This window comes from Macrotis lagotis, chromosome X (assembly GCF_037893015.1).
Source record: "Macrotis lagotis isolate mMagLag1 chromosome X, bilby.v1.9.chrom.fasta, whole genome shotgun sequence".
Taxonomy (NCBI): Eukaryota; Metazoa; Chordata; class Mammalia; order Peramelemorphia; family Peramelidae; genus Macrotis; species Macrotis lagotis.
The window spans coordinates 26,985,175-27,010,201 of NC_133666.1; the positions used below are offsets into that span (position 1 = coordinate 26,985,175).

At 43.5% G+C, this 25,027-nt stretch overlaps 1 protein-coding gene and 1 pseudogene across 1 annotated transcript in view; both read left to right on the forward strand.

The window, feature by feature from the left end:
- Window positions 1–20,654, forward strand: part of LOC141498624 (olfactory receptor 13H1-like) — a 92,714-nt pseudogene extending 72,060 nt beyond the window's left edge.
- A 618-nt stretch (window positions 20,655–21,272) lies between these two features.
- STK26 (serine/threonine kinase 26) overlaps window positions 21,273–25,027 on the forward strand; it is a 54,985-nt gene continuing 51,230 nt past the window's right edge. Inside the window, exon 1 of the mRNA XM_074201194.1 lies at window positions 21,273–21,628. Coding sequence (XP_074057295.1) covers window positions 21,587–21,628 — 42 coding nt within the window. The 5' untranslated portion in view covers window positions 21,273–21,586. The remainder of the gene's footprint in view (window positions 21,629–25,027) is intronic.

Consider the following 25,027-nt stretch of genomic DNA (forward strand, 5'->3'; position numbering starts at 1 on the left):
AGCTGTTGCTATATAAAACCAAACTATCTTAAGAAAACCCAAGTAATATATTTGCATGCCCTATTTCTGTTTATGTTATCATGACATAAGAAATGTCATACCAAATCACACCTGTGATCCCTCCAAATCAATAGTTTTGCCCTTTGGGGGTCACTTAGGGGCATGTCCTAGAAGGCTTAGGTTATGCTCTTAGGATCATAGATTTATACCTGGAAGGAACTGAAGAACCTTTTTACAGGACAGACTTTACCTGGTAAATTGGTAAAAGAACATAGACTCTTAGCTGGAAGGGACTCAGAGGTCATCTAGTCCAATACCCTCATTTCACAAAGGAGGAAACTGAGACCTAAAGAGTGAGGGGACTTGTCCAGGGCCACATACTATTTCAGAGATCCAGTACTGGAAGGGACCTCAGTGGCCATCTAGTCTGACCCCCTCATTTTACAGAAAAGGAAACAGGTTAAGCTACTTGTCCAAGGTCACCCAGGTAGAAAATGGCAAAGCTCATACTGAACTCATGTCCCTTGCCTGAAAATTGAGGACTCTCTCCCTTGTACTATGTCCACCCAAGAATTAGGGTCACATTCCAACATTCACAGTTGCCTAGCTTTTGCAGTATGGCATGGCGGTAAGAGCATTCATTAAATCTTGATGCCAGAAGACCTGACTTTGAATTCCAGTTCTGCCACATACAAGTTGTGTGATCTTGGTCAGATCACTAGGCTTCTCTGGCGTTTAGTTTCTTCCTCTGCAAAATAGGGTTGATGAGACTTGCTTCATCTACCTCACCGGATTATTGAGTCATGTACTTGGTGAATCCCAAAGTACTTGAATTATTATTGTCTAGGCTTTATGTCAACCTTTGAATCTATTTGGTTTGTTAGTCTGCACAACTTCTTGGGGGAGGCATTCCCTAAGCTTACTGTGTGTCTTTTTGTTTATCCCACATTGGACTCTTTCTACTACAAAGGAATGTAAGGGCCCCTAGTTCTACCTGATTGGCACTTAGTGGAGGCTAGTTAATGTTTGCTTTCAGGGTCACAACCAGCCCAGGGTCAACAGGGCTTTGCTCCAGGCTGCTTCTTGGGAGGTTGTTGCTTTTTCTCCAGGACAACTCTTTGCTTCCCAGTCTATCTGTTTCCTCCCCTCCATTCACTGTCACAATGCAGTTCAACCAGTTCCAGGCTGTCATGCCTCCTTATATAACCCATGATGGCTTGAGGGCCAGATTACCCCCTTTTCTGGTGGACCCCAAGTATAGGTTGACCCAACCTAACACATTGCTCCATTACTGCTGTTCTCCTGTGCCTCTATTCCCTTCCCTAATCTATTTTTAGGGGTGGGGTGGGGTTGGTTTTTGTTTTTGTAAGGCAATGGGGTTAAGTGACTTGCCCAAGGCCACACAGCTAGGTCATTATTAAGTGTCTGAGGTCAAATTTGAACTCAGGTCCTCCTGACTCCAGGGCCGGTGCTCCATCCACTGTGCCACCTAGTTGCCCCCCTTCCCTAATCTATTCAACTTACTGAAGGGAGGGTTTGCCCAAGGTAAAAAAAAAAAATTAATTTCTAATTTCAGTTCTATCTCAGAGCATAGACTCTCTGATCAAGAATTCTCTTGGACTTCAGCTTTCCAAACTGAAGAGATTTAGTTTTTTTAATGACAATAACTGACATTTCTAAGCACTTTAATAACAACAACAATAATAATAATAATATCTAACACTTATGTTGAACCTTAAGGTTTCCAAAGCACTTTACCTATTACCTGTTTTTTATCTTCACAACAATCCTGTGAGGTAGGTGCTATTAGGCTCTCTATTTTACAGATGAGGAAACTGAGGTACACAGAAGTGAAGTGATTTGCCCAGGGTCACACCCAGCTAGTATCCAAAGCAGGATTCAGTCAAATCTTTGGGAGTCTTAATCCTGAACTCTATTGTCTGTACCAGATAGTTGCCTTTCAAGTTTACATAGCCTTTTCATATTATTTCATTGGATCCTCAGAATAGTTCAGTGAGGTAGGTACTGCAGACAGGTATAGGATTCTAGATCTAAAGCTGGAAGGGACCTCCAAGGCCACTGACTCCCACTTCCTTATTTTATTGATGAGAAAGCTGAGACTGAGAGAGGTTAATGACTTGCCCCAGGTCACACAGGCAGGATTTGAACACAACATCCTCCTAACTCCAAGTCTCCTGCTCTTTCCCTTACATAATGCTAACCCATTGTCCATAGAAGCACATTGTATCTCTGAGAAGTGAAGAGGCTAGCCCAAGGTCACACAACTGATAAGGGAAGGGTAAGAGACAGGACTGGTATCCTAACAATACTATTGATTCTAACTGAAATCTCTAGGCTAAGGCATCAGGAAACCAAGGCATTCCTTAAGAAATAGAGAGTTTGGAGAACCAGTTGGCAATGAATCCTGCCCCTTGCCCCTTCCCCTGCTGGCTGAAATGTTCTGGATGGGTCACTCCCCTTCTTTAAGAAATCTGGACTTGAGCTTCAAATGATTAGCAGACACTGAGGCTGGTGGAAAGTCAGACCTTTAGCTTCTCCAGAGTTTGTTTTACAGTGAAAACATCAAGGGGAGAAAGAGTTAATTATATAAGAAAATATAATATCTCTCCTTTTATCGATAAAAACACATGCTTTTATAAACAATGAGAAACTTCATGATGAAAGAGAAAAACATATTAAATGTCAGCACTGATCGGTTAATGCACTGACTGAGTCATTAAGGTGAATCACTCTTATTAGTCATCGTGCTGAGAGCTGGAAGGGCCTCGAAACATTATCTCTCTTATTCAGCCCCCTCAATTTTCAGGGGGGGAGAGGAAAATGGAGGCCCAGAGAGAGGGAGGGACTTGTCAAAGACCACACACACACACACACACACACACACACACACACACACACTCTCACACTCACACTCACACTCACACTCACACTCATACATACACCCATGAGGGAAAACACAACTTGAACCATGGCCCAGTCTCCAAATTCAATTCCATGATTTTGAACTGCATCTCAAACTACTTTCATAAGTGATCAGTTAAAATAGATTATAAATAGTTACCTTTTAGATAAGAGGCAAGATTGTGATAACCATTTTTTTAAATCCATGCTCAAATAATTCAAACTCACCAATGATCAATAGGAACAGGTCCATAAAACTGGTTAAAAGATCACAATGTTCAAAGACAAGACATATCAGATTGGAATAATGAGATACTGGAACCCATTGTTATCACAAGGGTACATAATAGAAAAATTGAAGTGGAGAATCAGTACTAAGTCCTATCTTTTTCTATCCATCTGTGTTTTAAAGTAAGGTACAATTGAATTGTCTTCTTGGGTAGGCCAAAAGGCAATTGCAGCTGACTCTGGAGTCTCTCTTAATGCCACATTCCCTCTACTGTAAGGGAGAAGGCTGTATGGCAGAAGGTCCACGTGTTGGCCACCAAGCTAAAATTAGCAAATGCTTCCAGTTTGACATTTCAAACCTGAAAGGGTTTTGCATGTGGCAATTGCTGCCACTTTGGATTTGGGTTGGCAAGGCCACCTGAAGGGAGCTGATCATGTCCTTCCTCTTAGGCACAGTGCCCACAATTCAAGCAAATGCCAGGGTTGATGAGTGGTAGTGCCTAGGGTAGTGTCTGGTTGTGTGGACCAACCAGCTAGACTGCCAACTGATGGATAACAGAGAGAGTTAGTATGTGAGCCAGGCAAATATGGTTTTCTGGAAAAAATTCTATGGATATAGCAATATAGTTAATGATATATCAATTTTAGGGTTAGCAGACTGCCATTGAAAGTTGGTCAGAAAACAAACAAACAAAAAAAGAAGTTGGTCAACAAAGTCAGCAACCAGTAGTCAATATTAGACCCGGCTTCTGGTCCTAGCTTGACCACCAACTGGTTGTGTGACCTTGAGCAAGAAACACGGAGAGACAGACAGAAGATAGACCAATAGACAAAAAGAGACAGATCTATTTATTAAGCACTTACCATAGGCCATGGACTGTGCTAAGAATACAAATACAAGGAGACAAAACAGTCCCTGCCCTCAAGGATCTGACCTGCTAATATTCTAATGGGAGAGGAAGAAGACACATTAAAAGGAAGGTGGAAAGGTGGGGAGGGGAGAGAAGGGAAGGTTACTGAAAAAGAGATGGAGAAGTCTAGGGTTAGGGTTAGAGTTAGAGTTAGGGTTAGGGTTAGGGTTAGGGTTAGAGCAATTGGAACAGAGTAAAGTTAGTCTGAGTCAAGCCCCTCATAAAACTGTGGTCTGAGCCACACACTCATCAATCAGAAGACAAGGGTCTCAGGGCTGGTAAGCAGATGAAATCTGGAAACTGAGCTAAACCAGGAATGATTCTCTCTCTGGGACTCAGTTTCCTCATTAGTAAAATGAATAGACTGATCTAGGTGTTTGCTAAGTTTCCTTGCTGCTCTGATTCCACTACCATTTCTGTGAGTTTTTTAAAAAAAAATAAATAACTGCACAGAGAGATGTCAAAAACTATAAAGCTTTAGGTATAAGTTCTTCAAGTAGGCAACTAGGTGGCACTGCAGAGGATAGTGCCAGGCCTGAAGTCAGGAAGACCTGAGTTCAAATCCAGCCTCAGATCCTTAATAGTTATGTGACCCTGGGCATATCACATCACCCTATTTTCCTCAGTTTCCTCATAGGTAAAATGAACTGGAGAAAGAAAAAGCAAACTACTCTGCTGCTTTTGCCAAGGAAATCCCAAAAGGGGTCACAAAGAATCAGATACACCTGAAAATAAGTAAACAAGCTCTTCCCGTAAACTTTACACTGCCTCTCCTTTTTCTGCTTAGAGAAAAACCTTGAACTTGTCTCAGTTGTAGTGTATTTTAGGCATTGAATAGCCTTTCCTAATATTTACAGCCACGGGTAACTTCATGTAATAATAATTTTGCATCAGACTATAGGCCCAGATTTCTTTTTGTTTACATTTTTCCCACAGGAAGGGGGTGGCTTCAGCTCTATAACACAAAGCTCATGCAAGGGAGGGGGACAACTCAGTAGCATAAGTAAAGCAGAAGGAAAATCTTTTATATAACCAAGGGAGAGAGGACTCAAGTGCTCACGCTATCACTGACAAACCAAGGCTTAGACCATTCATTGACAGTGTGAGCGCCAGATCACTTGGCACAAGGAATTCCCTAGCCCTGGAGCCCTTTCAGACAGAGGCTGGATAACCATCTGTTCCGGACACTGTAGAAAAGACACACACTTTGAATAACAATTGGACCAGGTGAACTCGGAAGTCCCTGTCACGTATGGTGCCTTACATCAATGAAAAATCATTGGACTTCTCTTTTGCTGTTGTCTTCATTTTGAATCTCAGTAGGTCTATCCTAAGGCCATTGTATGTCTTAAGAAACTAGATGTGACCACTTGTTGGAATGTTGTAGAGAAGATTCAGATTTGGGATATGGGTCCTTTGCTTGCAATTCTGCAATTCTACAATTCTATGACGGCAGTGTGGCTGATCAGTGGCGTAGGATCCCATCCTCTGTTCTCCCCTGAGGCATCTTCTCAAAGCAAAGCTAAGCCAGGTTTCAGAATTGGTGGTTGCTAAGCTGATCCTTATGTTGCAAAGTGAACTCTGTCACATGGAGGGAGAACCAGAGAGCCAGAGAGCCAGAGAAGAGTTCTTCAAGGCAGAACATTAGAGTTGTGGGGCATGTTCACCTGGATGGAATTCCAGGCAGATCTAAGTTTCTGTTCCTTTTGCCAGGCTATCACAGTGGGCTAAAATGTAGGCTCCCAGATGTCTTCTAGCATAATAACCCCTAAAGGGATTGTCTAGGCTGTGGAGCAAGACCATGAGGACCATGTCCTAGAAAAGACCTCAGGAACCCTTGCTCAATCTCCCCACCATTCCTCTGTCCTGGGTCTAGAGCCCTGACACCTTTAATACTCTCTATGGAAATGAAATCCCTTATTCACACATGCTCACAGTTGTTTATCTAAGATCTGTAGCCCCAAACAAAACTTCTTATGCATCACCAAATGTATGCATGGAAAGAAAAGCACGACTGAATAACATTCAAATGGAATGCTATGCAAGTTCACCTAAATATTTTATTTTGCCGGGAAGCATTTTTTAATAACTCCTGATTTTAAAGCCCAGATACAGTTTCTTCGGCTGCTATTCAAATAAATGAACTTTCCACTCGATATTGCATTACTTTTTTTTTCACATTTTAGAGTCTGGTAAAGAATAAGAATGTTATACCATTTTTTTCCCTTTTCAATTGTGTGTTTCATGAGCTAAATTTTATCCTCCAGGACATGGAGAATATCCAATCCTCTAAATGCGCATAACAGAAGTCTGTAGATTTTCAGACGCAAAGGTCACATTAAATTAAAAATTTAAGAACTGGTATATTTCAGTTTCTCAGAAGAAGAATGAACCTTTATACTTTTTAGTTCCTATTTCTATGGTGCTTTAAGGTTAATAAAATATGAATTTCCCTACAACAGCCCAATGAGGCAAGTAGTACAAATATTATTATGTCCATTTTACAGATGAATAAACTCAGACTTAGAGAGGCAAAGTCTTTTCCCCAAGCCATAGCAAGTACCATCCTTACAAACAACCCTCTCCCTTACCAGGTACAAGCAAAGCCTGGTGCCCAGGATGAGTGGGACAGTGGGGATTGGTAAGGATTTCCTTAGGACATGAAGACCCATGGAAGGGAGAGGGAGAAAACTCCAGTCTCCACCACATGGAGAGAAAAAGACATAGATAGCAGAAGCCACTCAGGCTGCAGCTGAGAAGGTCATAGGTAAAGGAGCTGGGCAGGGGCAGGGCAGAGCTGGGAGAAACTCATTTGTGAAGGGTGAGGGAATAGACGGATTGGATCCTATGTGGGTAAGTGGCCAGTTAGTCTTCATCTTCCTAACCAGTAGGACAGAATTCAGACTTTTCAGAGAGGATGGGTTACAATTATATTGGGGAGGGCCCATTTCCCACATAGTACATGTCCCCAGGACTGCCAAACTTCTAGAAGATGAGAAAAGGGGAGGGGTAGCCAAGGAAAGGAGAAAAACCCTGGAAGGGGGAGGCATGCATCCTTCGCCCTGGAAAGTGAGAATATGACTGCAATGTGATGGTTGACCATTGACTGGTAGGAAAGGGGCACAAGGGCAACAAGGATATCAGGGCATGGTGTCTTAGGGTTATGTTTGAAACTGAGAGAAGAATCTCTATGAGGCCCAAAGGTGAATAAAGCACCCTTGCCCTCATATTGGGCATTCTGCAATAAGTTGCAGGTCATTGCACCCTAGGGTGTCAGTATTTTACAAATGAGGCAGAACATGTGACCCAGGGTCTCAAGCTCTGGGCTTATAAGGACCAGGCCAAATTGGGTTCATATCCCCAAATCATAAATCTTTGATTTGTTTTCCTTCCACTCAGATTTCCTTCTGGGAAATCTCAGCATATAGTTCATGTCTAAATCACCATAGATATGGCTCAAACCCTCCAGGGACACAATGCATACTAAGTATAAGACAGCTTTTATTTAGCTCATAGAAAATGCAATAAAGGACTTATAGTAACCCATAAACAATTTGCAGAATTCTCTTCTCTCTCCAATGAGTACCACTTTCCCCTCAGGGTTCCATGTAGCAGTGATATCAAACTCCCATAGAAAGGGAATGGGGGAGGAACTAAGCCATACATAAAGATATTATACTGATTGGATATTGACTTAGAAAACCACAAATCAATGTTATCTATGTTATATTTTAAATTTTATTTTATTAAATATTCCTCAATTGTTAAATACTCCTCAGTTAATCTGGGTTGATCCCATACTTGGAAGTGTTGTGGGTTGCAAGTCCTGTCTCCCTGGCTCATTGTGGATCCTCCTAGATAGGAAAGAAATTTGGAGTTGCTAACAAAACAGCCACCCTCAAAAATCCCACCTTCATTTTTTTTTTTCTTTTTAAGATTTTTGCAAGGCAAATGGGGTTAAGTGACTTGTCCAAGGCCACACAGCTAGGTCAGTATTAAGTGTCTGAGACCGGATTTGAACCCAGGTACTCCTGACTCCAAAGCCGGTGCTTTATGCACTACGCCACCTAGCCGCCCCTCACCTTCATTTCAAAAACATTTCCAGGCATCTAGTTTTATGGAACTACCCTAGCAGCTTGAACTTTCCTGGAAAGCAAACTAATTTAATATTGTGAAAGAGATAGCCTCCGTCCCATTAGATCTATACTGTCCAACTAGCTAGCCCAAGGTAGCAAGGAGGGGCAGAGTTCAGGTTTCTTGTTCCCCCTTATTACGATTCAGCTCCTTGGCACATGTGCAATTTTCGCCCCAAGTGGCTTGCACTGCTGCAACCTCCCATTTTTTCTCTATAACATTGGGTGCCCAAACTCTCCAACAATTCACTAATCTCCAGAAGCTCTCTCTTCCTCTGATCTGGAACCTGGGGTTCAAGACCTCCCACAACTCAGCTATGTGAGTCCCCTCTCCAGGGCTACCTTCTCCATGGCAAGGACCAGCAATGCTCTTAGAAATCCACATTTGAAAGACTTGTCTATATGGTCCGGACAGGTAAGAATGAGAGAGGATCAAGAGAGCATTTATTCTTGCTTAGTTGCCATTTGACAAGAAGGAAAGAACCCTAAGACTCCAAATCTGTTAGGTGAGAGCACTGGGTAGTTAAGTGGAGCTGCAGTGGATAGAGTGCTGGGACTGGAGTCAGAATGACCCATCTTTCCGAGTTTAAATCTGGCCTCAAGCACTTACCAGTTGTATGACCCTTGGCAAGTCACTTTACTGTTTTTCTCAATTTCCTCATCTGTAAAATGGGCTGGAGAAAGAAATGGAGTGGTTTACTCAAGTATCTTTGCTAAGAAAACCTTAAATGGGTTTACAAAGAATTGGATACATGGGGCGGCTAGGTGGTGCAGTGGATAGAACATTGGCTCTGGAGTCAGGAGTACCTGAGTTCAAATCCGACCTCAGACACTTAATAATTGCATAGCTGTGTGACTTTACCCCCTTGCCTTGCAAAAACCAAAAAAAAAAAAAAAAAGAGTTGCACACAACTGAAAAGCAAAATGAAAGGATACAAAAGATATATATCTCTTTTTGAAATCTCAGGTTATATCGGATGATTTGCCCACATTGACCATAGCAGTTAGAACTAGAGAGCTTGCAGGCCAACTGATCCAGCTTCTTCATTTTATAAAGGAAAGAGAGGGAAGGCCACTTGCTCAAGGTCACCCAGATACTGACTCCAGATCCAAGGCTCTTTCCATTATGCCACACTGCCTCTTGCTTCCTTCTGATTTGGCTTAAAGGCAGTTGGATACTGACCTACACATATGGTAAAGTCAAAGGCCGTGTGAAATTTCATAGGCGCATAAGATCTAGAGCTGGAAGGGACATCAGCCACAGCCTAGTCCAACCCCTTTATTTTAGACAGGAGGAAACTGAGGCTCTTCTATTTATGTGGGTGGGGGTGGGAGAAGTTTCACAAGGTCACATCCCATAGATAGTAAATAGCAGAACCCAGATTCAAACCCCTTCCCCTGCCCCAAACCTGGTGGACTTTTCAATGCGCTAAAAATATCTTGCAGCAAAGAGTGCAGAAAGTGGAGAGAATAACACAAAATGATTGAAAAATTTGGGGAAATTGCAATGAATATGGTCGTGCCCTTAGCAGCTGACAAATGTCCCAACTTTGCCAATAATCTGGGCTTCAAATGTGAATAAGTAGCTCCTATTTTTCTTTCCACTGGAGACGACCCCATCTTGGCTTTATGAAAGCAGGCATGCTTGTCATCTCCCACCTCATTTTCTTCTGAGTGTAGGAGGGGAAATATTATAATACAAACTGCTCTGGCTCATGATAATCTATTTTACAGTTGCATGCAAGAAAAAACAATCCCAGAAAACCTGGCAAAATCCCAGTCAAATCTCTCCACATCTGTTTCTGTCCCCTATTCTGACTCTCACTTTATGGTCCCGTCTTGCATTCAAAAAGCAGTGCATATATGTATGCGTGCACGTGTGTGTGCGTGTGTGTGTGTGTGTCTGTGTCTGTCTGTGTCTGTCTGTGTTTTTGTCTGTGTTTATGTGTGTGTATATATATGTATATAAGAAAACAGTTATAGTAATAGGCAACATAGTCTTAGAAATACCAGTTGGCCATCTTTGATTTCAAAGATAGTGGGATATCTTTCTGACCTGAGTAGGGAGAAGGAAAGGACCTCTGCAAGGAGATATTGGCAGGATCTTCCTGGGGTTCAAAGCTAGGATCACTTGTGTTGTCTTGTGAATTTTGAAGCAGAAAACCAGGGTTCAAATCGTGTCTCTGCCATTTACAACCATGGCAACTTTGGGCAAGTCCTTTGTCTCCCTGGGCCTCAGTTTTACCCATCTGTAAAGGGAGGAGAGGCTGCATCTTTAAGGTTCCATCTTTGAGATTTTTTATAGGGAATTAGGTGGCAAAATAGAGAGCCTTGGTCTGGAGTCAGGAAGACCTGACTCTAACACTTCCTAGCTGTGTGATCCTAAGCAAGTCACTGTGTCACCTCTGTTGGTCTGTTTCCTCATCTGTAAAATAATAGCATCTACTTCCCAGGGTTGTTGTAAGAATCAAATGAGATAATATAGGAAAAGTGTTTAGCCCAGGGCCAGTAGGCTTTAAATTAATGTTTATTCCCTCTCTTTCTCCTTTCCTCCAACCTTCCATTTCTTGATAATACGAGATGAGAAAAATAACATGTTTTGTTTTGATCCTTTCTGCTCCTTAATGACACAGCTTGGGTGACAGAAATGTACTTTTCAGAACATCAGAGATGGCTACAAGATTGCTCTTTAAACATACACATACACACACACACACCATTAGAACATGTTATAATATGTTCTGGGGAAGGAAGACCCAGGTGGGAGGCATGTCATGTACAAGGTTGAGAAATGTCAAAAATGAGAATGGAAAGAGGAAGCAATACAGACATTCTCTAGAGTGAATGACTTGTACTCCAGAGATGGAGTAAGGGTTTTGTATTAATGGGGCTCAGAAACTTCACGCCACACAGAAAAAAAATCCAAGTTAATAGAGGGAAGGGAATACTATACTATATATATATACATACATATATCTATATACACACACACACACACACACACACACACACACACACACACACACACACACATATATATATATATATATATATATATATATACTAGGGTCCATAAATTTTAAAAAATTGAAAATTTTGTTTGTCAATAGAATTGATTTCCTTTGTAATTCCATGTATCTTACTCTATTCACTTTTTAAGTGTGACCTTGATGAGGAAATCAAAATGATCATAGTCATATGAAAAATTGCCCTAAATCACTACTTATTAGAGAAATGCAAATTAAAGCATCTCTGAGGTACCACCTCACACCTCTCAGACTGGCCAATATGACTAGAAAGCTCAATGATCAATGTTGGAAGAAGGGATGTGGGAAATCTGGAACACTAATACATTGTTGGTGGAGCTGTGAACTCACCCAACCTTTCTGGAGATCAATGTGGAATTATGCCCAAAGGGCAACAAAAATCTGTACACCCTTTGATCCAGCAATACCACTACTGGGTCTATACCCTGAAGAGATTATGGGAAAGGGTAAAAACATCACTTGTACAAAAATATTCATAGCAGCCCTGTTTGTGGTGGCAAAGAATTGGAGATCAAGTAAATGTCCTTCAATTGGGGAATGACTTAGCAAACTGTGGTATATGTATGTCATGGAACACTATTGTTCTATTAGAAACCAGGAGGGATGGGAATTCAGGGAAGCCTGAAAGGATTTGCATGAACTGATGCTGAGAGAGATGAACAGAACCAGAACATTGTACACCCTAACAACAATATGGGGATGATCAATGATGGGGATGATCAGTGATGATCAACCTCAATGGACTTGCTCATTCCACAAATACAATAATCAGGGACAATTTGGGGCTATCTGCCATGGAGAATACCATCTGTATTCAGAGAAAGAATTGTGGAGTTTGAACAAAGACAAAAGACTATTACCTTTAATTAAAAAAACTGTTATCTTATTATGTAATTTTACTCTCTCTTATACTTTATTTTTTCCTTAAGGATATGATTTCTCTCTCATCACCTTCAACTTAGATCAATGTATACCGTGAAACGATTGAGTTGTTACTGTCTGGTTTTTTTTCCTATTTGTAACTACCATAGAAGACTTTCTTGTCAACATTTAGGCTCATATATACCTGTGCCCAAACAACTGTTCAATTTTAAAAAATGGACATAGCTCACAGATCACACTTTGTATACTTTATATATATATATATTTATATATATTATACTTTGTATACTTTAAGACTGGATGTTTGATATCATATTTTTAAGTCCTTCCATTTGACTAGGTGGGTACACAGCAAGTCCTCAGAGAAGCAATCTTTGTGCCACACAATTCAAGGAATATTTATTTTTTTAATTTTTAATTTTTTTATTTAATATTTATTCTCATTTTGTACAAATAACGTTTTTTACATTAATAAAATATTCTTGTTTAAGAGTAAATGAAATACCCCCTCCCCCCATAAATATAGACTTGCTTAAGCAAAAAAGTAAAGGGGAGAGAAAAAAATTAAAATTAAAAAAAAATAGTAATAATTGTAGGTATGGCCAGGTGGCACAATGGACAGAGCACCAGCCCTGGAGCCATGAGCACCAGAGCCCACATCCGGCCCCGTACACCCAACAATCACCCAGCTGTGTGACATGCAAGCCACCCGAACCCCACTGCCCTGCAAAAAGAAAAAAAAAGAAAAAACAGACCCAAAATAAAATAAAATAGTAATAATAATAGGGGTGGATGGGTGGCAGACAGAGCATCCTAAGGGGTGGTATGGGGGCTCAGGGCCTCTTGGCCCCAGAGCCGGGGATCTGTCTGCTGTGCCACTCAGCTACCCTACAGCAGAGTCAGAGTGAAAGGAGAGAGAAAATAGAGTACATGGTAGTGGAGAAATACGAAAGGAGGGAGTTGTGATCAGCAATGGCAACGGTGGAAAAATATGGAAGTAACTTTTGCCATGGACTTATCCTAAAGAATGTGATCCACCTGCGACAGAGTTGGTGGTGTTGGAACAAAGACTCAAGCACATTTATTATTATTATTATTATTATTATTATTTTTATTATTATTTTGGGGGGGGTGCAAGGCAAATGGGGCTGGGTGGCCTGCCTGGGGCCACATAGCAGGGTGATCGTTGGGTGTCTGAGGCCAGATTTGGACTCGGGTGCTCCTGGCTCAAGGAATATTTATTAAGCACCTATTAGGTACCAAGCAAGGGAGATAGCATAGTGGGCCAAGCCTTGGGATCAGGAAGACCTGCCTCTGAGGCATGTTATTGGGATGGTATTGATCAAGTCATGGGATTTACAGGAGCTGAGTTCTAGAGGGACCTCATTTTCATTCCAACTCTCTTATTTTATAGGAGAGGAAGCTGAGGTCCAGGCAAAACAAATTGCCCTTCTTAAAGTTTCACAGCTAATAAGTGGCAGAACTAGAATTCAAACCCAAGGCCTCTGATTTCAAACCCATTATAACATGGAAGCCTTCTCAAGGTTAAGGTAAGTGGTTTGACCAAGGTCATAGTAAGTTTTGAAATTGAAATGTCACTTAACCTCTCAATGGTTCAAGTAACTCTCCTTAGACTATGTGTTGCTGACCAGCTTGGGTTGAAAGAATTACTTTCGCTGATATAAGCAAAGATCTGGACACAGGAAAAAAAATATATATGGCCCTGGGCTAGGGATCCAGTCTCCCTAAGAACCTTTTCGTGACTCCATGCAAAATCATTTATTGAAAGGCATTCTTTTCACTACTTTTTCTTGAAGCTCAGGGTGCCCTGAAACAAAAGAATTTGTAGCATAGTGGAAAGAGGGCTAGATTTGGAGTCAGAGGAAGTCAATTCAAACCTACCTGTCCTTTACTGCAGGTTTCCTGACTCTACCTTATGATCTTAGACAAGTCTCTTCCCCCACCCCGCTTCCTCTTGGATAAAATGAGGGGGTTGGACTAGATGGCTTCTGAGGTTCCTTCTTACTCTGTCTACAGATTACTCCTATAATCCTCCTTGGGTCTCAATTTCCTCATCTATAATGTAAGGGAGTCAAAGTAGATGACCTCTGAAGTCCCTTCCAGCATTCTAAACCTCAATTTTCTTCTCTCTAAAATGGGTCATACAACTTCCCTCACAAGACCATGGTGAAAGAGAGCCTTTGCCAACCTCAGAGCCCCAGAGAGACAGGAATGGCTGTTACTATTGTAGAAACCAGAGCTATACTTACACCTGTCATTGTTCAAGTGAGCAAAACTGGCATGAGCCTTCTGAGCTCACTGGGAAGGTATTGAACAAAGAACCTAGTTCGGGGGCACCTGTAGACAATTCTTAAAAAACAAGTATGTTTATAAAGCAAGGAAATGTTTGAGGCAGGAAACCACTTTCTCAGTGGCTGTGTGGGAGCTTTGGTCCCTTCCGAAGCACCAGGAAGTAGATGACAGAGAAAATTTCTGCCCTGAGGAACCTCAACTATGTGAATGAAGAAACTACTAAAGAGGAGACATGTTCTGTGTAGGCCCCTGAAGTACCAGAGCTATATATAGGCCAACTTGGTAGGCCTGGGGATTTAGTGTTCCTTGACCTAATGATGTAATAGGGCTTTTTTCAAGGCACTCTATTCCAGCAGCAATATCTGAAGGCTTATTGGTTCAAGAAACATATACTGAGTTTCTATCAGGTACTAAGAGAATGAGAGAAAGAGACATAGGGTAGAGGATCCTAGATCTAGAGGTAAAGATGACCTCTTAGAGGTCATCTAATCCAACCCTCCTCAATTTACAGAGGAGGATACTGAGGTCCAGAGAGGGCAAGGAACCTCCGAGGCCATCTCCCTCATTTTATAGAGAAGGAAACTGAGGTCCAGGGAGGGGAAGTGCTTTTCTCAAGGGCACAGAATCCAAACCAGAATCCAAGTCCTCTGAGCCAGAACACAACATGATCCCTGCCCTTGGGGAGCTTATGGTATAGCACAGGTACACAAGTAATTAATTGTAAAATGTATGATTAGTACTTGAAGCAAAGAAAAAGTGATGCTCAGAGGCATCAGTTTCCTAAAGTGTAAAATGAAGGGGTTGGAATGAATAGTATAGTCTTTGAGACCCCTTGCAGGCATAGCTCTATGAGCCTATGAGAAGTCTCTTCCAACCAATTATCAAGCATTCACCTATGATCGAGGAGGTATTTGAACTATGTTTTTGAAGATGAGTAGGATTCCAATAAGCAAAAGAGGTGGGTGAAAGGCATTCAGGCCAAGAAAACAGTTTAATCATAGGTAAAGAGACAGAAAAAATGAATATTTGAAAAACACTGAACTCTCTGCCCCACCAAGCCTCTTTCGTTGGAGCTAGCACTGGGGTATGTGTAAAGAAACAGTAAGAGAGGAGGCTAGGAAAAACAGATTGGAGCCAGGGCCTGAAGGCCTCTGAATTTTAGACTGAGGGCCAGAAACTTGTTTCCATAGGTGATAGAGAGTCACTGAAAATTTCCAAGAAGGGGAATGACAGGACCAGGCCTGTCTATTAGGAAGATTAATCTGACAATTGTGTGCAGAGTAGATTGGCGGTAGGAGAGGCTGGAGGCAGGAAAACGATTTAGAAGAGTTTTTTTTTTAATTTTTCAATTAACAAAAATCGATATTCTCTCCTTCCTCCCTTGGGGGAAAAAATCTAGTAACAAACAGGTTTTAATGGGCCAAGTGAAAGGTAATGAGAGAATGAACCAGGGTAGGAGAATTTTAAATGGAAAAGTGAGGATTTTAAAATCTGCCTTTCCCACTCTGTTATATTTTTTTCAAAGCTGAACAACCAACCTTTTCGAGAAGTAGAGGGAAAATACTGTATGATGTTAAGATAATGCTTTCTATATTGTTTCCAATCATCCATGTACTAATTCATTGGATTATAGATTTTAGGGCTAGAAGAGATCTTGGAGGCCAGCCAGTCCATCATCCTCATTTGACAGAGGCAAACTGAGGCCTAGAGAAGTTAAATAACTTGCCCTGGATCAATTAATAGGCAGAATTTGGATCTAGATCTCCTTGAATTTCAACTCTAGAGTCCTTACATATTTATATCACAGCTGCAGTTCTGGTCAAGAAACATTTATGAAATACCCAGCTACTTATATTTGCCAGGTCCTGAGGATGCCATGATGAAAAACTCCCCAGACCCAGATACTCAGGAAAAACCCCCCACACACATAATCAGACTCCTTAGAGCTGCAGATCTGCTATAGAAATGTTTCATCTGGTCAGCCTCTTGTTCTCCCTCCCTCCCTAACACAAAATTTGCTCTGCAATAGAGGCCAAGGCAGCATAGGCTCCCAAGGCTGGCCCCAGGATGACTTTAAAGGCCATCCTTTGTCAATGTTTGGAGCAAAAACTGTTTATAGCTGCCCTACTCCCCAGATCTTTGAGTGTTCTAATGGTCTCATGTGCTTAACATATGAGTTTCTTTCTTTCTTCCTTTCTTCTACTTCTTCTCCTCCTCCTCCTCCTCCTTCTTCCTCTTCTTCTTCTCCCTCTTCTTCTGCTTCTTCTTCTGCTTCTGCTTCTCCTCCCCCTTTTCTTCCTCCTCCTTCTCCTTCTCCTCCCCTCTTCCTCCCTATCCCCTCCTCTTCTTCCTCCCCTCCTCTTCTTTTTCCTCCTCCCCTCCCCCTCCCCCTCATCTTCTTCCTCCCCATCCCCCTCCTTCTCCTCCTCTCTTCTCTTCTTCTTCTTCTTCTTCTTCTTCTTCTTCTTCTTCTTCTTCTTCTTCTTCTTCTTCTCCTTCATCAATAAAGGATAGCTGAGAGCCCATTATCTTAAGAAGTTTGCTGTGTACTTTTTCCTAAATGTATTCCCTTCCGCTGGCCTACGCTAAAAGCTCCTCCGTCACTTTTCTTCTCCGCTACATTTTATTTATGAACCTGCATTGTTTCCCAAGCTACTTACATTTTATAGCTTTCAATAAATATTTATAAACCCAAGAAGATGTTAAAAATGTTTAACATTAAGACTGCGCAAACCTAGAGAAATTGAAGCCCTGGGTTTTCTTCCTAACTACATTATGGTGACAATTTGCTGGGCTAAGGACCATGTCTGCTAACTTGAAATTTACTGGCTGTGCTCAGTGGGGTAACTTGGCTTTTATTTAATTATGAAGTTCTGAAGGAGTCAGAAAGAAGCAGGCCATTGAGGAGAACCTCTGGGAGAGGGAAGACCAGAGTTCCTTAGCACATCCAAGGTATGGGCTAATGGGGAAGTCACTGTATCTCTCAATGACTTGCTGGTAACTGTTTAAGTCTAGAAGTTATATTCTAGAGGGGTTTTCTACACTGGGAAAGCACTACATTTTTGAAATCACAGGAAAAGATCAATCAAAAGTATTCAGAAGCATCTGCCAGTTAGAGTTAGTTAACATATATATGTACTCAGCTCTGTGCTAGCTTCCATTAGGAATGTCAAGGAAGATCTACATGTAAAGAAGGAAAGACCCATAGTGGCCATCTAGTTCAATTCCCCTAGTTCACAGACAAGTAAAATGACTCCTAAAAAGGGTAAGTGATTTGTCCAAGGTCACTCAAGTAATAAATAACAGGATGAGGATTTGAACCAAGAGATTCTCACTTCAAGGAAGCTAGGCGGTGTAGTGGATAAAGCACCAGGCCTAGAGTCAGAAAGACTCATCTTCCTAAGTTCAAATCTAACCTCAGATACTTACTAGCTGTGTGGTCCTGGGCAAGTCACTTCATCCTGTTTGCCTGTTTCCTGATCTGTATGCTGAGATAAAGAAGGAAATGGCAAACCACTCCAGTATTTTTGCCAAGATATCCCCAAATGGGATCACCGAGAGTAGAGTTATAATTCAATACCAACAACTCCAAACCAACTCCAAACTCAGTGCTTTTCCCGACTGTATAACACAATACTTTCTTTATCTTTACCTTACCACCCAGGTAGACTGATTTTGCTCAAATGTAGTAGATAGACTAGTAGGCTTGGAAATCTGGGTTCAAGCTCTAATCTCTGCCATTTACTGTGTGATCTTGAGAAAATAACCTAACCTTTCTAAGCCTTATTTGATTCATCTGTTGTTCTGCTGTAATATGAATGAAGAGCTCTGTATACTTTGACACCATTAAAATTTCTCTTCTAAAGTATTAAAAGATGCAACAAAAAAACATTCTTGATGATATTTGCAGGCTAAATTCTAGTTTGCTCCAAAATTTCCTTGACAACCCCTCCCCCCCTTTCTCTTTGGGTTATTTGATGTCCTTGGACCTCTTGGGCAGTATCTATGGGCTGCTGTGGCTACATAAGTTTAGGAAACACTGTTGAAGGTAATGGGAAGCTATTATAAATTCTGAAAAATGCAGTCTTTTAGAAAGCATGTGTTTTAGGATGATTAATCTCAGATCAATGATGGATTAGAGGGGGCAGAGACCAGTCAGGGAGACTAGCTCCATGACTATTCAAATTAATCTAAGTTTGATGTGACTAGGGGTGGTTGAAGTAGAAATATTTACATAAAAAAGAATGATCTAAATTAGGTAAGTAGGTATGGAGTCTAGCAACAGAAAGTGAATTTAACATGGAGTAAGGAAAACTATATCCTTTATTATACATACATGTAGAAAGCAAAGAGAGCTAGATTTGGTCTCAAAGAGCCTTGGTTAGAATTCTAGATCTGACCTCATTGTCGTATGTCTGTGAAACCTGGACAATCCCCAGCACCCTGTCAGGAAACTGAATCATTTCCATTTAGATTGTCTAAGGAAGATTTTGAAGATAACCTGGCTAGATAAGGTGCTAGACACTGAGGTCCTCTCTCAAGCTGAACTACCAGGCAATCAAAGTCTACTGCAGAGGAAGCCCAATTCTGATGGGTTGGCCAAGTTCAAATACCAGTAGTACATTTGCCTAAAAGATTAATTTATGGGGAATTCACACAAGTCAAACACTCACATAGAGGTCAAAAGAAGCGATACAGAGAGACACTCTGAAGGTCTCTCTGAAGAACTCTGGAACACATTGGGAAACATGGGAGACACTGCCACGGGACTCAGCGTAATGCTGCCACATCAAGAAGGCACTGTGCTCTATTAGCAAAGCAGAATTACAGTGGCTCAAATGAAATGTGAGAGACACAGATTTCCAGAGATCGCCTCAAGTGTTCATAGGGATCATTTGTGCCTGATCTGTAGTGGAGCCTTCTGTGGAACACTGTTACACCTTGATCCTGATAAAGTGATAACATCTTGGTTCTCTTCTAGAGAAGATAACAACCACTTGCCTAGGGCAAGTGACCTGATATCTCCCAGCCAGAGTTTTCTCCTCTGTGCAATGACTTCAACTATATGACTCACAAGGATCTCTTTCAGCTATAAATCTTCGATCAGGTGATCTATTGCAAACTTTGATGTGTCCCAAATAGCTGAACTCCCTCTTCCTCCTGGTTACCCCTCCATATCTTAGGAGACAGCCTTTATGAATTGTTGTGGTCAAAAACATCATTGACTGTGGTCAATCTTTTGTTTAATGAGCCTTTAGATGGACTGGCCCTCTATTGGATCTGGCTTTAAATTTCCAGCTTGTTAGTACCTTGTTTTGCCGGAACAAGTTTTGAGAGCACAGGATCATCTGTGAAATAACATTTTATCTGATTGATCTTAAAAAATGCCGGTTTTCCCTCGAATGTGACATTGAGGTTTTAAGAGGGAGGACTGAGCAAAGGAACGATGTGTGTGTGCTCCTAAGAATTTTATCCATAGATGGTAAAGTCCTCTAGACACTGCTGTTTGCTGGGAAAATTGGGCTGATTGCATCAAAATTGCCGAGCATTAGAGGTCTTTTGCAATGAGATCCACGGTCACTCAAAAGAGTTCAGCCTAACAGTTTGGAGACTATAAACCAAATGGATGAAAAATGCTTATAGACCAGATAACGTGCAGTTGGATGGCCTGTACATTAAGTCAGGCCATTAGCACATATCTCCTCTGTCCTTATGGGGGCTGCTGACAGACAATAACCTGAGCCCAAGAGGAAAAGAGTAGGCTGAATTGCATTTGGGAAATTGTATCGTGCTTTTAAAGACTCTAAGGTGCTCTATATGGTTAAAAAGAATTCTTTTTAAAGACCCATTTAGCGTGCACTAGAATAGCTGCTGGTCTCCAGGCTCAAAGAAGAGCCACGAGGGATATTACCGGGTCCAAGGATGACCAGAAAAGGTGTGAGCAAGGTGCTGGGAGCCAGGGGGGTCTCCCCAACTTCACCGGTCTGGTCCGATGGCAACTGGACAGCACGGAAGGGGCCCCTCCTTTGGCAGGCCTGGCGGAATCCTGGTGCCAAGGACACAGAGCAGAGTCCCAGAAGATGGGCAGGGCTGGCTCAGCACTGGGGGAGAGAATTCCCCGTGTCTTGGCCTTTTGCAAGAGTGACCTTGGGCAAGCTGTTTGTTGTCTGGAGGCCTCAGTCCCTACTGTAAAAGGCGGGGGCCGAGCTCGGTCGTGACCCTTTCCCATGAGACACAGCTTGCTCTTAGCCCCCCCCCCCCCCAGGTCGGGGCACTTCTTCCCTCCGAAGCCCCGGGCGGGGGTAAAGGGAGGTCACGGTGGGGAGAGGCGGCTGCTGTGCAAGTGGAGGCAGCCGAGTGGGCTTAGGCCCCGCTCCGGCTCGGCCCTCGAGGCGGCGGCAGCAGCCACTTCGGCTAAGATCCTGCGCCTAGAGGTGACCCCGCGGCCCCGGGTGCCCCCTCCCCTTGGCCCCGGCGCCTTTCCCGGGAGCCGCCCAAGTCCGGCCCTGCTTGGAGTCCCCGACCAGCCTCGCGCCGCCCCGCCGCGGCCCGTCCCCTCTCGGCGGGCCAGGGCCCGGGACTGGGGGGGGCGGGGCCCGCCGCCGCGGGCCCGCCCCTCGCCCGCCCCGCCGCCGCTGGCGCCGCCTCCCAGCCTGCCAAAAGCGGCGAGGCGCCGGCGGACGGCATCACTGGAGCCCGCACCGCACCGCACCGCGCCGCGCCGCGCACCACACGCAGCGGCGCGCGCCAGGCGGCCCGAGGCGAGCCCGGCCGAGGCAGCGCCGCGCCGCGCAGCGCAGCCGGACGGCGGCGGCGGCGGCGGCGTCAGTGGCAGGAACGGCGGCGGCGGCGGCTGCGCAGGGAGCTCGCCCGCTCCCCTGCCGGAGCGCCGTCCCCGGGGCACGCGGACTCGCCTGCTGAGGAGACTGAGGCAGCCGCAGCCGCAGCCGCAGTCGCCGCCGCAGCCGCGCAGCGCCCCTCACCTGCGCAGCCCTCCACTCTTCTCTGTCCCGGGCCAGTCACCGGCGACACGCCGCGCTCGTCCGCCCCCCCAGGCCGCGGTGCCGGCTCCGGCGCCGCAGCCGCCAGGGCAGGCCCGCGAGGGAAGCCGACCCGAGAGGAGCGCGCCGCCGCCGCCGCCGCCCCCGCCATGGCGCACTCGCCAGTGGCCGTTCAAGTGCCGGGGATGCAGGTGAGGAGGCCCAGGCCGCCGAGGCGGCCCGGGGCAGCGGCGGGGGGGGGGGGGGCACCCGACGGCAGGGGAGGGCATGGCACGGCAGGGGGGCTCGGTTCCGGACACCTGCGCCCGCCGCGGGGGGCCGAGGGCCGGAGGCTGCGGCGGCCGGCGCCCCACGGACGGGGCTCTCTTCCTGTGCCACGGCGGGGCGACTTGCCTTGCCTTTCGGGGCTGCTGCTTCTCCAGCCGAGTCTCCCCGCCACCTGGAGAGCCGGGCCCGGCCGAGGCCGTGCAAGCGCTCTCCGCCCCCCTCCCGGCTTGGGCACGGAGCCAGGCGCCTGTCCCGGCGGGTGCGGGACCAGTAGGAATTGCGGCTTTCTCCTCCATCCTGCGCCCTCCCCTCCCCCCCCCCCCCCCCACGAAACACACCAAACAACCGCAAACACCTTCACTTTTCTTCGACCGAGCCGAGTCGTTACGTCTCTGGAGAGCAGTGGCGGAGCATCAGGCTGGGGGACCATTCAGTCGTCCGAGCCGAGGCTGAAGTAGCCGCTCCAAGCGCACCCCGCTTCCCCAAACGTTCCCCACTTCCCCCTCCCCTCCTTGCTCCCCAAAGTCTTTTGTCACTAAGTCAGAGGCCAAGACCATGAAACCTCAGGCCCTGCTCTTGGAACAATGAGAAAACTTTGTAGAGTTCTTAAAGAAAATGAGCTGGAGAAGGAGGCCATCCCCACGTCCAGGAACATTCCTGACCCAGGCTTCGGCGTCACCTGGACAGTTGCCTTTAAACTTTCCTGGAGCTTTGAATGTCACTTTGTTAGGTGCTTCGTCCTCTTTTACGGAAGTTCACAGAGATTTTCAGGTCCTTCAAAAGGCAAAGGCATTTCTATTCTGTGTCTAATTCAAGTTTTGAGCAGGATTTCTTAATGACTAGGCCTTTTGGATAGATTCAGAGAGAGGTCAAGTCTTCACCTTCTGCGCCCAGTTTTAAGTTTTGACTTCTTATTTTTTTAGGACATAAAAATGGGAAATAGAGCAGAGGGAGCTCTTCTAAATTGAATCGGCATGCATCTTGTAAATTGCTCAGTCATGTCTTTTTAAAAAAAGGATTTCTCCGTTGCTCTGGTTTATAGGAGGTGAGGGCACCTTTTAACAATTCCCTTTTTATGGGTGTCATTGTTCGTAAAGTTTGGGAGTCTCCGAAGTTCGGTAAATGCTGAGGTGCTCAGTCAGGCAGAGAGTGGTTTCCAAGTGCTTTAAGCTTCTTCTATAAATCAGCCACTTACTGTCCTCTTAGCTGCTTTTCCAATGCATGCACGATGCAGATTAATATTCCTTTATTTCTCAATTACAACTTGTCCTCTGTCTCCCCAAAGAGATTGCAATTTTAGGATTATTCACTTGATTCTGCTCCCCAAATCAGCATTAGGAACACAAAAAAAGATCATCTATCTGCCCCTCTTTCCTCAATGAAATGTTAATTTCTCCACACTTTCCCCCACCCCCCAACATAATTCTTAAGCTCTTGCTTTCCCCAGTTAACTTTGTAGCTGCCCTAAAAATAAACACCTGACTGCATGAGCATAACTCTGAAGTCCAGACTACTTTGAATATTCATTGTGTGATGTTGTCAAAGCAATACTCAGCAGGAAGGTTATTACTTTGTAAGACAGTGTCAAGAGGATGGATGTAACCAAAACAGTGGGGGAAAAAGTTTCAGAATAGATTGCTAAAGAAACTTTAAAGTTAATCATAAATATGTTTCAGAAACTACATTTCCTTTAAAAAGTAGATCAACATAATTGCTTTTGCAACTTTCTTCCTTTGAAAGTTCTTTTAAAAAGCAGTTTAAGGAAGTTAGGAACAACAATCTTTCCAGAAAGTAACTCCTTGCTCACTTACTCCCCTGACCCCAAACTGGACATTGAAATATAACTACTTGTTCTATCTGTTAAGTCTCACTGACTTTCCTGACTTTCAGAGGAATTTGTGGTACTGATTTAAAAAAGAAAGGGGGGGGGGACTTTGAAGAAGATGCAAGAATTGTTCTAATTTTGACATTGGATTGGTAAACTTCATAACAGATTGTTTGACAGGTTAAACTTTTCTTTGTCATACAAAATACTGGAACAATACTGTATCTTTTGTACAATCTGTATACATCCTCTTAAATTTTAATTTCTTTTGTTGCTCTTACAGTTAGAAACACTTTTTCCTGTATTAAGAATCCAAAAACAATGTGATATTAGCTATATTACCCTGGGCAAGTCACCTCATTTCTTTAAGTCTCAGTTTTCTCTTCTGTTAAATGGAGATAATAATTAGGAAATCATAATACCTGCCCAATGGGTTGAAGGAATGTATGTATGCATGTATGTAATTATAGTACCTGCCCAATGAATTGAGGGAATGTATGCAAATCTCCTTGCAAATCTTAAAACTCTGTATAAATGGGTGCTGTGTAAAAACAGCCAAAACCCTGCAGGATATTTAAATTCAGGCAGAGGTGAGAAAGGGAAGCATTCCTGGCTCCTGGTGTGAGGAACAGCCAGTGTAAACGAACAGAGATGGGAGTTGGGGAAATCTCTTTGGAGGAGAGTAGGTTGGAAGGGGCAGGTTTTTGAAGAGCTTTAAGTAGCAAACAGAGAACTTAATCCCTATCCTAAAAGTGCTAGGAGTCCACTGGAGTTTACTGAATAGAGAGGTAGTATGGGTGGAGCTGCACTTTAGGAAAATCATTATAGCTAACAAACCATAAGACTTGGCAACAGGTTAGATATGTGGACCAAATGAGGAAACAAGGGTGACAGATTATTATTACCCCCATTTTACAAATGAGAAAACTGAGGTTGACAGAGGTCCAGTGACTTGTCTGGGATCATATAACTTGTGTTTAAGGCATGATTTGAACTGGGGTCTTTCTGACTCCAGGTCCAGAGCCACCTACTTGCCCTTGGTAATTTTGGAGAAAGCAGTTGAAAAAATAATAATAATTAATAAATAATAAAAGCAATGCTATACTTTTAGGTTCTTAACATAGCAAAGTTGAAGGCTGAAGTTGAAAGCTGGATTGGAAACAGTATTTAGAAGAAGAGTATGAAGAGAAAGAAAGTAGAAGTGTTTAGTTCAGACAGCTTTTGCGTTGCTGATTTTCTTGTAGGTTTCTCTACAAAGTTCTGTCCCAGGACATTGAGCTCTCTCTATTTTCCCTTAATGATCTCATTTCTACCATAACTTTAGTTTTTAATGCCTGTGCTGATGACTAGAAAATGTATGTGAGGTATATGTGTGTATATATATATACATGTGTGTATATATATGCATGTATGTTTATATATACCTATTTATGTAAGTTTAATAACTAGTCCTTAGCTCCATCCCTGCATTTGCATCTGCTTTCTCTCTTTACACAGA